The sequence below is a fragment of the Lactuca virosa genome, chromosome 4 (genome assembly GCF_052849685.1).
Source record: "Lactuca virosa cultivar CGN04683 chromosome 4, Lactuca_virosa_CGN04683_v6, whole genome shotgun sequence".
Lineage (NCBI taxonomy): Eukaryota > Viridiplantae > Streptophyta > Magnoliopsida > Asterales > Asteraceae > Lactuca > Lactuca virosa.
Window position 1 is genome coordinate 121,397,057 of NC_136429.1, and position 16,882 is coordinate 121,413,938.

General features: G+C 32.1%; 1 protein-coding gene across 3 annotated transcripts in view; it reads right to left on the reverse strand.

The window, feature by feature from the left end:
- The window catches only part of LOC145107291 (aspartic proteinase A2-like), a 28,979-nt gene extending 12,369 nt beyond the window's left edge, over positions 1 to 16,610 (reverse strand). For all 3 annotated transcript variants that reach the window (XR_013707804.1, XM_079044144.1, XM_079044145.1), the window contains exons 1-3: positions 16,501 to 16,610; positions 15,639 to 15,992; positions 4,834 to 4,894 (exon numbers count right to left, since the gene is read on the reverse strand). Coding sequence is in view for 2 of the 3 variants with exons in the window: in XM_079044144.1 (XP_078900270.1) it covers positions 4,834 to 4,894; positions 15,639 to 15,992; positions 16,501 to 16,515 (430 nt within the window). In the remaining variant the exon portion in view is untranslated. The remainder of the gene's footprint in view (positions 1 to 4,833; positions 4,895 to 15,638; positions 15,993 to 16,500) is intronic.
- Positions 16,611 to 16,882: the final 272 nt, after the last annotated feature.

Genomic DNA, 16,882 nt, shown 5'->3' on the forward strand with positions numbered 1-16,882 from the left:
TGATGAATATGGTATCCCATTTCATCTACGTATATGGGTTATAAGTCCACACTAGTAACGTAATTTACAAGACCGTCTATAATAATAAAGTGTTACATTTGGGAGGTTACCTCGACGTACCTACTGGTTTTCCGATACAAACCCACCATTTATGGTTGTCTAGAAAGGGGATGACTACTACATCTACTTAATCTCACACATTACCCCGAATGAGACTATTCACTTATTCGTCTTACTTCGAACTAAGCATCCTTTACAAATCTTAGTATATAACTAAACAAGCCTACAATACATGTAATCAACTTCCAATACAATTTCCTGTTCATGCCATACTATCATATTATAGGGTATACAATTAGCATAAAAATACAAATAGTACACATTCAATATACATTTAATCCTTTAAGTAGTAAATTATTTTATTAGAATCATGTTCATGAAAGTAACTACGCACTCACCTGGTTTAATGGGGAAGACTTGTGGTTAATTCAGTGCTTTACCGAATACTTTTGCCTTTTCTTTTAAAAGACCTAGACACGGATATCACTAAGTTTCAATCACCGTTTATATTATTCGAGATTATATTAATACTATCTCAGATTCAAAAATAATCCCAATGATTATTGAGTTCTATCAAATAAGGAATGACCATATAAGATCATATAAGAGATAGGATTCGTTTGGTATGTAGATATATTGTTTGGAAAAATCCACTTTAAACACCTCACCAGATCTTGCCTAGACATCACTCCCGTAAGTAGATCAATTAATATAACAAATGGTATTACCGATAAATCTTATTCATAGGTTCATAATAACGACAATGAACATTAATTTAAGTTACACTTAAAAGCATAGAAAGTGTCACTCAACTTCCAGGGTTTTCTAGCGAAAACTCAAAAATTCTGCAGACAAAACTTCGACACTAAATACTTCTGTTGTTGAGCTTTCGAACATAGCAATGCCTCACTAAGATGCTCGAAAACTCAGAAAGTCGGATCTCGGGGGTGCGAGAAAAAGGTCGAGAGAGAAAAGTGTGTGTTTTGAAGTGAAATTTTAGTCATATACAGGCTGAAGAAATGTTTGTTGCGCCTATGTGTCATTCTTCTGTGGTGCCACGTCAGGTTGTGGTTGATGTGGGGTTTGGTCTTTCCAACTATCACGTGACAGCGTCTGGTGCTACCACGTCATCTGTAGTAGTTAAGGTTTTGGAGAGTTCTTTGATTTCCTATTATTTTCTTGTTTCTTTGATAAATCGTGTCGTGCGTGTATGAGTTCCATTTCAATGTTCTTTATATCCCAGGATTCATGTTTATGTGAACAAAAACATTCATTTAGATTTTATCGGCTAATTCGCAATCTATTTTCACTTTCAGTTTATAAGGATCACACTGTGAAAGACTTTGCAAAAATCATAACTTCTTTATACGGGCTCTATTATCGGCGTTCTTTATATTCGAGGATTCGTGTTTACGAGGACATCGAATCTTTTTTACACTACTTTGGGTAAAAAGTAATCTATATTCGTTTCGTACTTTATACAAATATTATATCACCGTAATATATATTGATTTAAGAAATACATAACGGAAATTAGAAATGAAGGAAATGAAATATTGAGTTTCCACATGAAATGTTATGAAGAAGGATCTTTGAAATTTTATAACTCAATATTTGGAGGCATTGAGAAGAGGCTCAATAAATGAAAGTTGGAGTGTACTCGAAAAAGAAAATACATATGAAATTTTGAATTAAAATAAAGTAGTATGGTTGTTTGAAAGTAGCTTAGTTAAGGTTCAAAAGTGGAAAAAATAGGTATAGACCCACATTCATGACTTAGTAATTCAAACGTGGGAAACAATTAGGAAATGAGTTTTAAAGAGATTTTCTATGGCTTGTGACAAGATTTATTACGATATAAAGATCATAGAAAATGGAATCCGAGTGTAGAAGTTATCACATTTACAAAACTAAATAAAAAGAGAAAGAAAGAGTGGGACTTGAAGAAAAATGACTAATGTATGGAAGAGGCTCAAGAATGGGTTGTAAATTGTTTCAAATATACATAAAAGGGGCCTAGACCATGTGGCACATATGGGGTTGTTGACCGGATGTTGACCGGCGCATGGAAGGTCGATCCCCCTCACTCTAGTAGTGTTTGAGGGTGCGCGGTGATGACTTAGACACTTAAATGTTGATTGAAACTAATTAACTCTATTACCTACGTATTCGACGTGCACAACACACTAATTTGACTTCATATGAACCCTCAAACGCACCGATTACGTATAAGTTAATGACATTTTTTCTCAAAAAAGTCTCTAGAGATGTGTGTGTTCTTGGTGTTTAGAGTGTATGATTTCAAGAAAAAAAAAATTAGAAGATAGACCAAGGGCATTTCATTATTAAACACTAGAAAAAAAGGTATGATGCAATTATCTTTCATTTATATTGTCTTAATTCAGGTGTAGTTGATGATTGCAAGAACCCTAATTTATAAGGTTTAGTCAAGTTAGCAAATTGTTCATATATAATCACCCTTGGAGCATGTATTAGTACATAATTAAATGTGAATCATGATTAATTGAAGTTTTCACATGAATTTGGTTACGAAACACGTAATCAATGCACAACCTATAAAATATAACTTGCATGATGTTGAATTATCAGATAATAAACTATAACCATGATATGATTAGTGTATGATTACAAACAATTAGCAAGTTTCATGGCAGATTAAAATGAGATTAGTATTATACCAACGGTGTATGTTTAACACAAATATGTTACATCTTCTGGAAAGCTTATTTATTTGTTATTAATTTCATATAATGAGATAATTTCAAATTTGTATTATTAAAATTAATAGATTTAAGTGTGGGACAACATGTTAAACATTTGTTTAATTGTCAAGAATATGCATAAGCCCATAAATGCATATAAATGGAAACTCTTATGCATACATATCCTTGGTAAATTAAATCACATTAATGCATGGAATAATTTCATCAGTGTTGAAGGAGCAAAGGCTCAAGTGAAGGGAACATGAATTTTGGAAGCTTAGCTAGTCCCCCCTAACCACTTAAGGGGAGTACATGTAGAATTTTTAGTAGGTACATGACAACCAATATTTTCTCTTAGAACCAAGTTTTTACAACTTGATTGAGTTTTTGAATATTGCTTTAAAATACTATTGATATTGTTTTAGTGCATTGCTATGAGTTATTATTATAAACTACAAAACATGCTACTTAAGATTTATTGGAGTTTGGCTAAGTTGCGATTTGGTTGATTTTTGAGTCAAAGTCATTAACGCATTCATTGTCTAGACAAAATACATCATAAATGAAGGAAACCATAGAGTCTCTAGGATGCAACCTTCCATCATGAAGTAGATGTCCGGACCATGCATCTTAACTAGTTAAATCTATTTCTTCCTAATATAGAGGTTATTTATGCACCTTGATGTGTTGGATTTATTCCTTCCATCTATGTAGTTTACGTAGATACCTTAATAGAGTGTAATTTTGTTCTATATTTTGGGAGTTACGACAAGGAGACTAGTAAGTTTTAATTTATTTCCATTATATGTTGTTTTGTAAATATATTTTGAATCATGAAATTGATTTAAATGATCATTAGGAATAGTTTTGAAATCTTGATGAATCTAAAACCCATATAACTCCGATACAATTTGTCTTTCATATTATTATTTGAAATGTCACTTATCTCAGGCTTGGGAGCTAAAGTTTAGAAGTGAAGGACTTTATATGGAAGTTTTTTAATGTTTAGGAAAAGACTTAGCTATAGTAAGACTTCATGCTTAACTATGGTTGTGATGTAAATGTTGTAACCCTAACATATTGTACACGTTTTAAACTCTTATGGTTTTTTGCTTTAACATATTTTGTACAAAAAAACTATATGTCATGAGCTTTGTATCAAACATACTTTATAGATGATTTTAAATGATTTGACTCTTATAAGAAATAACATTACATGTATCTCCTCGAGCAACTTCCAAGCCAAATAAAGTTTACCCTTAACAGCCAACTTGCTTCGGGAGTTCCAAATACCCAAGATTAAGGAAATATTATTTATATCAAATACCAAGTTTGTTGGTCTATGTTCCAGATACACTCAACATGGCCTTTAGCCTAGCGATAAGGAGTGACTCTTTCAAATGAAAGGTCATGGGTTCAAGTCTCACTAGGAGACATAAGTGGTGTTTAGGATTAAATTAATAGTAAGATAGCTTGACGTTTCAAAAAAAGAAATCTAGAAAGATAATTATTAGAATATAATATTTATTGGTCATTATCATGTTAATAACCTCGTGGAAGTCTCATTAAATACGGATAAACAGAAAAGTTGTATGCATCTTGTAATTTGTGTTGCAAGACAAGTTAGAACCTTATAATGTAACTTTTACCATTGTTCAATATTTTGAAGAAGTGTAATAATAAGGTGTCTAAAGTAAGCTTAGTTTTATACAAAAAAGACATTTGTTTTAACTAAAAGGGAGAACTTATATCGAAAGGGGGTCATGAATAAAGATTAGAACTAAATAACATTTTTTTATAAAGCAGTAGAGTCCTTTTTAAAGTAAATGATCTTTAACATCATGTAACCTTTATTGGGTGTATAGATTGATTATCTACAAGGTAAGACAGGAACACGAATTTTGAGCATGTGGTCACCAAAGTACATAAACATTTTTTTACGTGTGGATATTTATATTGTGTTAGTAGATATATAAGCTGCAATGACCAAGTTGAAGTTGCAACCTTATACCTAAAAAGGAAATTTAACTGATAAGACTAACTAACTAACCATTTGCTTTGTAAGTGCTTGATCTACTTGACTCGTATTTCATATGGCTAGAGCAAGATGCCTGCAGGTGTAGAATAATCCATGTGCATTAACTCATTGGTCATATCATGTATGCTTCATATATATATATATATATATATATATATATATATATATATATATATATATATATATATATATATATATATATATATATATATATATATATATGTGTGTGTGTGAAGGGGGGGGGGGGGGGGTGAGAGACTCAAAAGAAACATAAAATAAAAGTCGAGAAAGAATCTCGACAATAATTTTTAACATTTTCATATATCGAAAATAATATATATATATATATATATATATATATATATATATATATATATATATATATATATATATATATATATATATATATCAAAATTTATTAATTTTTATTCTTTATAAACGGACGTCAATATCGATATAATATTAAAAAAAAAAACTATTTTTTTTATAAAAAATCGTGTCAGATGTATTACAAACAAGTAAAAAAAACTATGTATCTGATTTTTATAATAAATTCTTCTTTTACTCAAATGTGAATAAATTGTGTATCAGACTTTTAATTTATGTGTTATTCATATGTGAATAAAGAATATTTTATAATAATGTAACATACATGTTCAGTTATCGTGTTATGTAATTTTAAAAATAAATAATATTATGAAATATTATATGAAATTTGAGTATTGAGTTCTAACAGATAGTTTTTACTAGAAATGAAGTAAACTATGTTTAGAATCAATCGGAAAATATTGGAAGTCTTATGAGATTCCAATTTTTAGACAAATATCGAAATTTAACGAAAATATAAATTTGAAATAAGTAAAATTTTATTATTGAAAGATGTAAAGAATCTCGTTAGAAACATTTAGGCGAAAACTTCATCGAAATCCGAGTTATAACGAAAAAGTTATGATCAATAGAAGATCTGCGATAAAACCGGCACGACGCCGAATGACGTAAAATGTGAGTTTTTCATAAACTACTTTTTAGCCTTGGTGATCTAATCGAAAGTCGTAGTATTTGTTAAACCGAGAATTTTGATAAAAAGAACGCCCAAATCTGACTTCGTATGAGGAAGTTATGATTTTTCTAAGTTTCAACTTAACAGTAGACAGCTAAAAACTCGAATTTTAGATCGAGTGATTTTTAGCCATCACAACCTAAACGAGAATCGAAGGTCTCGTCATTATTAGTACAACGGTAAAAAGACTGACGAAAGCGGACGTCGGATGAAGAAGTTATGAATTTTTAACGGATTTTCCTGTCCCGGTCTGTTAAAAATAATAATATTAAAAATAAAGTCAAAATTAGCCAACGAAGTCTAAACGAAAGTTGTAGAGCATAATTTTCCCTACGCGTGCGTATAAAGAAAGTAAAAAAAGGAAGCTCGTATAAGAAAGTTATGGATTTTAGAAGTTCGGGGCACAAAATTCGAGAAAATCACTAAAATCGAGAAGAATCGCATGGCACAGCTTCGGCCACGTCGCCCTTCTCGCATGCAGACGCGTGTCCGAGCCGGAGAACCAAGCGATGCGAGGTCCAATAGTCTTTTGACGCGTGCCACCTCCGTGTCAAGTCTGAAGCGTGCCACCTCCGTGTCAAGTCTGAAGCGTGCCATCTGCCCCTCGCGTCCGAACCTCGCTGCTGCTGCCGCGTGTCCGAGCTTCGCTGCTACCTGGCTCCTCCCTCTTGCTTCGGATCCGAGGCTCGCACCTATATAAGGGGTGCGTGACCTCCCGGGTAAATGTTAGAAAATGCTCCTTTTTCACTCCTAAACGCATATTTCTACTATTTCAACTTCCCCCGAAGCCCCGGGATTATTTCCAACGCCCGAAACACGCCCCAAAGTTCCCGAGAAGCCCGAGAAATTTATCTTTTTGGTTTGAAGCCCAACCCTCGCAAGGCCCGGTTTTCATTGAAGAAAGTCAGTTATAGTAACGAAGTGCTGCCCAAATTACTATTTTAACCCCCGGTTATTTCACGATGAGTTCAATATATAAGAACAATTGTATGTTATGTGTTATATGTGCTATGTGCTTTTCAGTGTTATTATTCCGAGTTATTTTCCCGTGTTATTTTTATTTCCGCTATTTATGATAGCAAAGCTATACCTTTGACCATGCGATCAGTGAAAGGACTTAGATTCACGGTGGTACTGGTACGTAGCCTCTGGCCATGTAGAGCATGTCTCCGTAAGAGAATGACTTTTATTCTATGGCATTGGCAGATGGTTAGACAGGGCTATAAGCCTGAAATCTACCGAAATGTTTAAATCAGAAAGTGTATGTCTTCTGTGCCATTTGGGCCGAAGCTTTATTGATGTATATCAAGTATAGAAATTGTCATGTCTCATTGATCGTATATCTTTGAATCAAATCATTGATTGATATGGAAAGTTTGTCACATGATTCACATATGCCTTTGTTGTTTCTTGTTCCTCTTTGCTTCTTCCATATTGAAGTATATATATATGGCATAACGTTATATTGTATCTATTGTTGAACTCACTAAGCGTCACCGCTTACCCCTCTCAATGTTTAACAAATTGCAGGAGATAAGTAACCAGTATAGTTATATACTGATAGAAGATTTTGAATAGTTTGAAACTATTGTAATTAGTAATCATATATGTATAACTTATAGTATTTTGGGAAGTTATGTAACATATAAAAATTTGTAATAGTCGGTTTGTATCCAGTCTTATGTAAACAAGTTATCAATGTAAAATATTGTTTTTTTTATGAATATGCAAGTAGCATGTTTTGGAGTAACAATTGTCAAGTATGAAAGTTTGGGTCTTTCAGAAATACGAAAGTTTAGAAAGGGGTTCTTTCAATCATGGTATCAGAGAAATAGTTTAAGTGAACTAAATACCACAGATTGGTATTTAGACTTAAACCGTTGGAAGTTCAATATATGAACGGATTCATTAGGAGTATATGGATACAAACCATAGGAAAGATTTAAGTGGGGTATTGGGTAGTGATAAACCCTAGTATTTTAAAATATTAAGTTACTTCAAAAATTTTTAGAGAATTAGTTTAAGTGAACTAGGAATTTTGAGAATTTCTAGACTTAAACATGGATTGTTAAGTGATGATACGATGTGTATCAAGTATACTTTTGGTTGAATACCTAAATGAACAAGCACTAGAATATTAGAGGAGATATACCTTATATTCTAATATGTGCTAAATGATAATGAATACAGCGTGCCATAGGTTGCTTACCTATATTGCTATTACTTGAGAAAGTTTAAGGTCTGTTGCCGACCATAGTATGGAAGAGGAAATTTTATGTATTCCAGATTTAAAAATTTATGCGTTAGAACTAATATGAAACTTCTCGAAGTGATAAGAAGACTTATGATAGTCGACATCGATAATGTTAAAGATAAACGATCGAGGGATATCGTAAAATAATACTTATCAAGTGATATCATAAATAGTGTATTAATACCTATAGAGTGGTGTTGTACATTCAAACTATGTTTAGTGAAATAATAACACCGTTGGAAGAATGTTGTGTATTCGAAGTACATTCGAACGAGATGAATGTTTTGGCATAACCGATGAAGTTGTTCCACCGCTGTCCAGATTGAATCAATGATTACTTATAGAGTAGGAAGAACCGAAGATGGTGATAAATACTTCGACAGTATCGAAACTAATGTAGTATGTAGTTCGAATAGTAACCCTATACAGGATGCTCAGACTTAGTATTTGCTAATACTGAGTGATGATTGACTTCTATCACATCCTTATGAAAGTTCCATTGTGTGTTAAGCCGACTTTAACATACATGATTAGGATGGTGAATTAGGTGATTTAGTGGTAAAAGGCTAAGTAACTTACTTGTCCAAGTAAGGTAGAATGCTTAGTTGAAGAAGATATACACTCATAGTGTTGTATGAGAAGAGATGTTGTAGTTAGGAATGAAAGAGAACTAATTTAAAAGTAGTAGAACATGCTGAGATGCAGCTATAATGCAGACTTCTTTAAATAGACTCCTATGAAGAAGACTTAAAAGATACAACCATGAGAAGAAGACTTTCTTATATACCGGAATGACGATGTCATAGAAGGATAATGAAATAAACAAATATGCATGATGACTTGTATGAGTTAAAAGATGATACAGGTAGTTCGAAACCGTTTGTCTCCACACTGCTAGAATAAATTTTGGTGTAGTGTGTCTTGCAGAGTAGACACTACTCGAGAAAGAATTTATATGAAGAATTTGGAAGTGAAATTCCTCGACCTAGGAAAAGTATTAGGATATGCTAGATCGAGCATATGCGTAAAAAGAATTCTAGAAGGTGAATTTAAGAAATCCAAGATATGTTTGATAGAAATGTGAAATCCCTAGTTGAGTCTAGGAGAAATTGTCATATGTACTTGTTTGAACACATTCATGTGTGATAAGTTGCTTTGTGAAAACTTTGGAATGGTGACTTGGAGAACTGCGAGACAATACTTGGGACGAGTATGAGTAGGTGTGAATAGTAGTAGAGGCCTATACTACTGGAAGCACATGACTCACACTTGGATCAGGGAAAGTCACAAGGTTACCAAGAAACTAGTATTCGATTCCGTTTTTTGTTCGAGTATGTCATTACCTTCGTTTCGGTAATGACTAAGAAGATGATTTTCGTTCAGACCTTAATGGTCGTAAAGAATCGAGTCCGACTAAAATAGATCTGCGAAGTGAGGTGATTGGTTCAGAGAACCATGTATCGTGTAGTGACGAAATTTTAGTCAGAGAATTGAAGAATGAGATGGTCAGACGAAGAGAACAATTCAAACGGTAGAATATATGATTTGTGCATATGTCTTGGAGTTGGTGCACGTCAAGTGGAAACACCATCGAGGCCCAAATTATATTTAGGAAAATAAGAATGAGATAAGAGCGAAATATTCCCAGTTATTTTTATCGTTATGATTTCGGGGACGAAATCCTCAAAAGGAGGAGGTATTTGTAACATACACGTTCAGTTATCGTGTTATGTAATTTTAAAAGTGAATAATATTATGAAATATTATATGAAATTTGAGTGTTGAGTTCTAACAGATAATTTTTACTAGAAATGAAGTAAAACTATGTTTAGAATCAATCGGAAAATATTGGAAGTCTTATGAGATTCCAATTTTTAGACAAATATCAAAATTTAACGAAAATATAAAATTTGAAATAAGTAAAATTTTATTATTGAAAGTTGTAAAGAACCTTGTTAGAAACATTTAGGCGAAAACCTCATCGAAATCCGAGTTATAACGAATAAGTTATGACCAATAGAAGATCCGCGACAAAACCGGCACGGCGCCGAATGACGTAAAAAGTGAGTTTTTGATAAACTACTTTTTAGCCTTGGTGATCTAAACGAAAGTCGTAATATCTGTTAAATCGAGAATTTTGATAAAAAGAACGCCCAAATCTGACTTCGTATGAGGAAGTTATGATTTTTCTAAGTTTCAGCTTACCAGTAGACAGCTAAAAACTCGAATTTTAGATCGAGTTATTTTTAGCCAACGCAACCTAAACTAGAATCGAAGGTCTCGTCATTAGTAGTACAACGGTAAAAAGACTGACGAAAACGGACGTCGGATGAAGAAGTTATGAATTTTTAATGGATTTTCCTGTCCCGGTTTGTTAAAAATAAAAATACTAAAAATAAATTCAAAATTAGCCGACGAAGTCTAAACGAAAGTTGTAGAACATAACTTTCCCTACGCGTGCATATAAAGAACGTCAAAAACGGATCTCGTATGCGAAAGTTATGGATTTTAGAAGTTCGGGGCACAAAATTCGAGAAAATCACTAAAACCGAGAAGAATCGCATGTCACAGCTTCGGCCACGTCGCCCTTCTCGCATGCAGACGCGTGTCCGAGCCGGAGAACCAAGCGATGCAAGGTCTAATAGTCTTCCGACGCGTGCCACCTCCGTGTCAAGTCCGAAGCGCGCGAGCTGCCCCTTGCGTCCGAACCTCGTTGCTGATGCCGCGTGTCCGAGCTTCGCTGCTACCTGGCTCCTCCCTCTTGCTTTGGATCCGAGGCTCGCACCTATATAAGGGGTGCGAGACCTCCCGAGTAAATGTTAGAAAATGCCCCTTTTTCACCCCTAAACTCATATTTCTACTATTTCAACTTCCCCCGAAGCCCCGAGATTATTTCCAACGCCCGAAACACACCCCGAAGTGCCCGAGAAGCCTGAGAAATTTATCTTTTCGGTTTGAAGTCCAACCCTCGCAAGACCCGGTTTTCAAGAAAACTCCCGATTTTCATTGAAAAAAGTCAGTTATAGTAAGGAAGTGCCGCCCAAATTACTATTTTAACCCCGGGTTATTTAACGGTGAGTTCAATATATAGGAACAATTGTATGTCATGTGTTATATGTGCTATGTGCTTTTTAGTGTTATTTTTCCAGGTTATTTTCCCGTGTTATTTTTATTTCCGCTCTTTATGATAGCAAAGCTATGCCTTTGACCATGTGATCAGTACTGGTACGTAGCCTCTGGCCATGTAGAGCATGTCTCCGTAAGAGAATGACTTCTATTCTATGGCATTGGCAGATGGTTAGACAGGGCTATAAGCCTGCAATCTACTGAAATGTTTAAATCAGAAAGTGTATGTCTTCTGTGCCATTTGGGCCGAAGCTTTATTGATGTATATCAAGTATAGAAATTGTCATGTCTCATTGATCGTATATCTTTGAATCAAATCATTGATTGATATGGAAAGTTTGTCACATGATTCACATATGTCTTTGTTGTTTCTTGTTCCTCTTTGCTTCTTCCATATTGAAGTATATATATGGCATAACGTTATATTGTATCTATTGTTGAACTCACTAAGCGTCACCGCTTACCCCTCTCAATGTTTAACAAATTGCAGGAGATTAGTAACCAGTATAGTTATATACTGATAGAAGATTTTGAATAGTTTGAAACTATTGTAATTAGTAATCATATATGTATAACTTATAGTATTTTGGGAAGTTATGTAACATATAAAAATTTGTAATAGTCGGTTTGTATCCAGTCTTATGTAAACAAATTATCAATGTAAAATATTGTTTTTTTTATGAATATGCAAGTAGCATGTATTGGAGTAACAATTGTCAAGTATGAAAGTTTGAGTCTTTCAGAAATACGAAAGTTTAGAAAGGGGTTCTTTCAAATAAATATAGTTTTATGCAGAGAACAGAAAGTCCTGGTTATTTAATTTTATACGAAAATTTGTCATTTTTTGTTCGAATAAAAATATATATTTTTTCGTCGATTTGAACAAAATACTAAATAATCAAGACATTTCTATTAAAAAAATAAGGGTTTTATTAAAAATTTTCTAAAATAATGAGATTTTTTGCATAAAACTCTAATAAATATTAGATACGTAATGTAAATAATATATATACTATCACAAATTTTATAAAAAAATATTATATTGATAAGAATGTTCATATAGAATAAAAAATACAAAATTTTGATATATTTGAATATTTTTAGCAATCTAAAATGAGTGACGAACATTCGTTTTGTCTTCAACCTTTATTTTTGTTCTTATGTGAACTTATTTGTAGGAGAAGTTCAATTGAGAACGTTCGAGAAAATGAGAGTAAATATCGACCACATTATTGTAAACAATTATTAAGTAACTAGATATATCAAAATTCATTAATTTGTATTCTTTTCAAATTTACATTCATATCGATATAATATAAATAAATTTTTTAAAAAACAACGTTTTTCTTTTACTTTCTAATGAAATCTACCGTTATGTCTTTTGTTCACATTTAACAAACCGTGTATTTGATTTTCATTATAAGTCATTCTTTATTCATATATGCATAAAAGTGTATCATATTTTTATTCACATGTGAATAACACATAAATAAAAGACTTAAAATAAAAATTCGATACACTTTAATCACACTTGACGAAAGTTTTTATAAAAAAATAAAAAAAATTCCTATATTTATTAAAAAAAACTTTTTTGTCGATATACATACCCTTTTATAAAGAATAAAAAATTAATAAATTTCAATATGTTTGCATTTTTTTCAAAAAAATAGAATTTAATAATGGATGGTTGACAATTGTTCTAACGTTTTCAACAATTTTTTTTTCAAGTTATATATATATATATATATATATATATATATATATATATATATATATATATATATATGGAATATGACACTATAGCGTTACGTTACGATGTTTTCAGTCTCATAAGTTATTATTGTGACTTCTAAAGGAATAAAGTTGGTTTTTTCAGGTCGAACATGTCCTCTTTGACAAAACGAAGGGGTAACCCGGTTACCCCTTATGTCAACTTACTTAATTAGTCTAATTATTTATTTGTTTATTATAAAGAAAATGAGTCATCTTTCTCTCTTTCTCTCTCTCTCTCACTCTCTATCTCTCTTTCTCTCTCTAATGCCCACGACATAGAAATTGAAATTTAAATCGGTTGAGTGTTAGCCAAAAAAATGTAAAAAAGAGTTGAGGATCTCGTAAGTACGAATCCATCAATATAAAGATATGATTTTTGCACGAAGTTCATATGAATGAGTTATGATTTTTGTACGGAATTTAACAGTGTAATCTTTATAAAACTATGAATTTAAAATAGAGTGAGAATTTGGTGTTGATGTCTAAAGGAAAATTGTAGTACTCGGAATGGAGCTCGTATGCGAAAATGGAGCTCGTATGAGAAATTTATGGTTGTTTGAAGATTTGTGAAAAATACATGGATTGATGACGTGGCGGCCCGAGAGCACGTCATGTGTCAAAGAAGAGACTAGACTCTTAAACTGACACGATGATGTGTCCCGATAATCGCGTGACACGTGGTGCCATAAAATAGCGACAAATGGCGGTTTTGGATTCAACATCTTGTAAAGAGGTGTGGCCCAATAAGAATCGAACATGTGGTATCGCAAAGAGCTAGACACGCTGACCATAGACATGGCGTGCCTATTGACATGATGCGACAGGCCCCCTTTGTTTTCCTATAAATAGAAGCCAAAATTGGTTCATTTCTTACATCATTTCCTTACCCTTCTCTCTGGATACCCTTCTGATTCGAAGCACGGATTTTCTGAGTCTTTTGAATACTATAGCTAGGTTCTGAGATGTCTAGGATCTCAACAAAAAGGATCTTCCCGGTCGAGTTTGTGCCCGCGACTTCTTGGTTTTCTCTAGAAACTCTGGAAGTTAAGCTACACTTACTATGATTTAGGTGTAAGTTATGTTTAAGTTCATTATCATTATTACGAACCTATAAACATGATTATTAATGATTTCAAGTCATAATACTGATTGATCTACTTACGGGAGTGATGTCTAGACTAGATTAAGTGAGGTGTTTAAAGTAGATTTTCCAAACAATATTATATTGTATATACCAAACGGATCCTACCTTTGATATGATCTTACCTAGTTGTTCCTTATTTGATAGATCTCGATGTATTCATTGGGATTGTTAGGGAATCTGAGGAGTAGTTATAAAACGCGTATAAATACAAACGAATACTAAAACATAGTAATATTCGTATTTAGGCTATTTAAAAGGGCTAAATTGATGTGTTAGGAGAAGAGCTAGATTTCAAAAGAATCTTCCACACAAATCAGGTTAGTGGATAACTACCTTCATGAACATGATTTTAATAGAAATATTGATTAAAATTATTAAATATCTGTTGAAAGTTGATATATGAATTATATGCTCTAGAATAATTGTTTAGATGATGAATTCAAGAATTATTGTCCTTCCTAGTGACGGAGTGAGACTTATTAAGGATGTTTAGATCCAGTTAAGTTGAATAATATTGTAGTCATACTTTATATTGGGATGATGTTGTGAATACTATTTTGACGATGAATAATGAACTACTCTAGTTGCAAGCTAAGGCTTTCCAAAAGACATTTAGTTCGAGTTAAGTTGAAGAGATGTTATATTTACCATGTATGGTAAAGATATTACCTAGGCATGGACTTTGGGATGATTATGGGTATTACAATCTTGTTTAGTTATACCCTAAAACTTAAAAGAGATGTTTAGTTTAATTAAATTTTAATTGATAAGACGTTGTTATAGAAAATGATCCGTTGAATTTTTTTTTTTTTTAAAATGTGATTTTTCAAAAACGATGAATTTAGATATTTTTTTTGATAAAAAATAAGCTTTAAAATACGGATTGAAAACGTGACCATAATGATCTAAAAAAATTAATAATCCTATTTATACTTTAATATATATATATATATATATATATATATATATATATATATATATATATATATATATATATATATATGTGTGTGTGTGTGTGTGTGTGTGATGACTCTTTTTTCGGTGAGGACACCTTAAAAAATTAAAAAAAAATCTAAAAAAAATAAAAATCAGAAAATCGAGCATAGTACTATATCCGGTAGAGAAAAAAAATTGGAAAAAAGTTTTTGCATCATTAAAATTGTATCATGGATCATAAAAATGATCCATGCTTCAATTTTAATGATACAGAATTTTTTTTTCCAATTTTGTTTTTTCTCCGATCTAGTACTTTGCTCGATTTTATCATTTCTATTTTTTTAGATTTTTTATTTTCAATTTTTTTATGATGTTCTCACGATTCCTAACTTTAAAAAGAGTAATCACCAGACCTTATCTCTCTTTCTCTCTCTCTCTCTCTATATATATATATATATATATATATATATATATATATATATATATATATATATATATATATATATATATTGTACATAACTTACCGAAAATAAGCATTGTGAGGAAGGTACCCACAAGTTTGCACTAGCTGTATCGAAGATCACATTAAATTTCTGAGGTGGGGTGCCAATGCCGATCTCACCAAAGTATTGAGCATTCATATAGTTGTTCAGGGCTATGGTATCAGATTTCGTGGAATCACCAAGGTTATTTAAACTCTGTGTGTACTTCGTAATAGATGCGTTTAAAGTGTCGTCTGAATTGGTTCCATTATATTTCACTTTCTTTAGTTTGATCCTAACAAGCCCCTCCACTGATGTGAAAAATAATGGAGCATAGACAAGAATAGACAAGGATAGTAAAATTGCTAGAGTTTTCAACTTACTTCCCATGTTGACCTACATGTTAGTTCACCATTAAGATCTAGTTAGCCGTTTGTTAGCAAGTATATACAAAAGCAAATATACTACATTAGGAATATAAGAGCAAATAAACTTGGTTGTTACAAAATCCATATATGTCATACAACATAAAATTATTAGACATTGACAAATTATGTCAAAATCTTTGTTAACAAGTTTTTGATCAGTTTTTTGCTTGGTTGTTATTTTTCTTAACCTTAATTAATTAAGCTTAGAAGTTCACAAGAGTCATAAGAGCCACCTAGTTGGAACTCAAAAGTAAAAATACTTCTACTCAATATCTATTTCTTCATATTACACAACTAAGTCAACTCTAGAAAAAAAAGTAGACAAATAGTCAAATACTACCAAAAATAACTAGATTTGTGCCTAATCATGAGAACAATCAAAACAATAAAATACATAATGATTAGAAAAGGATGTTAAATTGACTAAAGTCAGACAGTCTACGAGCATAAAAGAAGATTGAATTTTGGAATCTTACTCGGCTCTTGAACATTACTAAAAGTTAAACTAAAAATCATTGCATGCAACCTGAAGCACTTTTAACGTAACGAGAAAAAGATAAATATTGATAAATTTTAAACAGTTAACTAATTCTCCGAAGCTACGAAACATGAAAACAGCATGAAATTATGGGTTCATAGCTCTGTCATGATTATCGACTCGAAATATATGATAACACATGAAAATATAAAATGAATGTTTATAAAGCTGACGCAACACACAATCCCTTTGAATTAGAGAAAAATGAAAAAAAATGGTCCTTGATATTTTATTTGATTCCAGTCGAACAAGTTTCATTTTATTGAACATGGTCATTATTTGCAGTTTTGCAATACTAAGAAAAAGGGAATTACCGACGG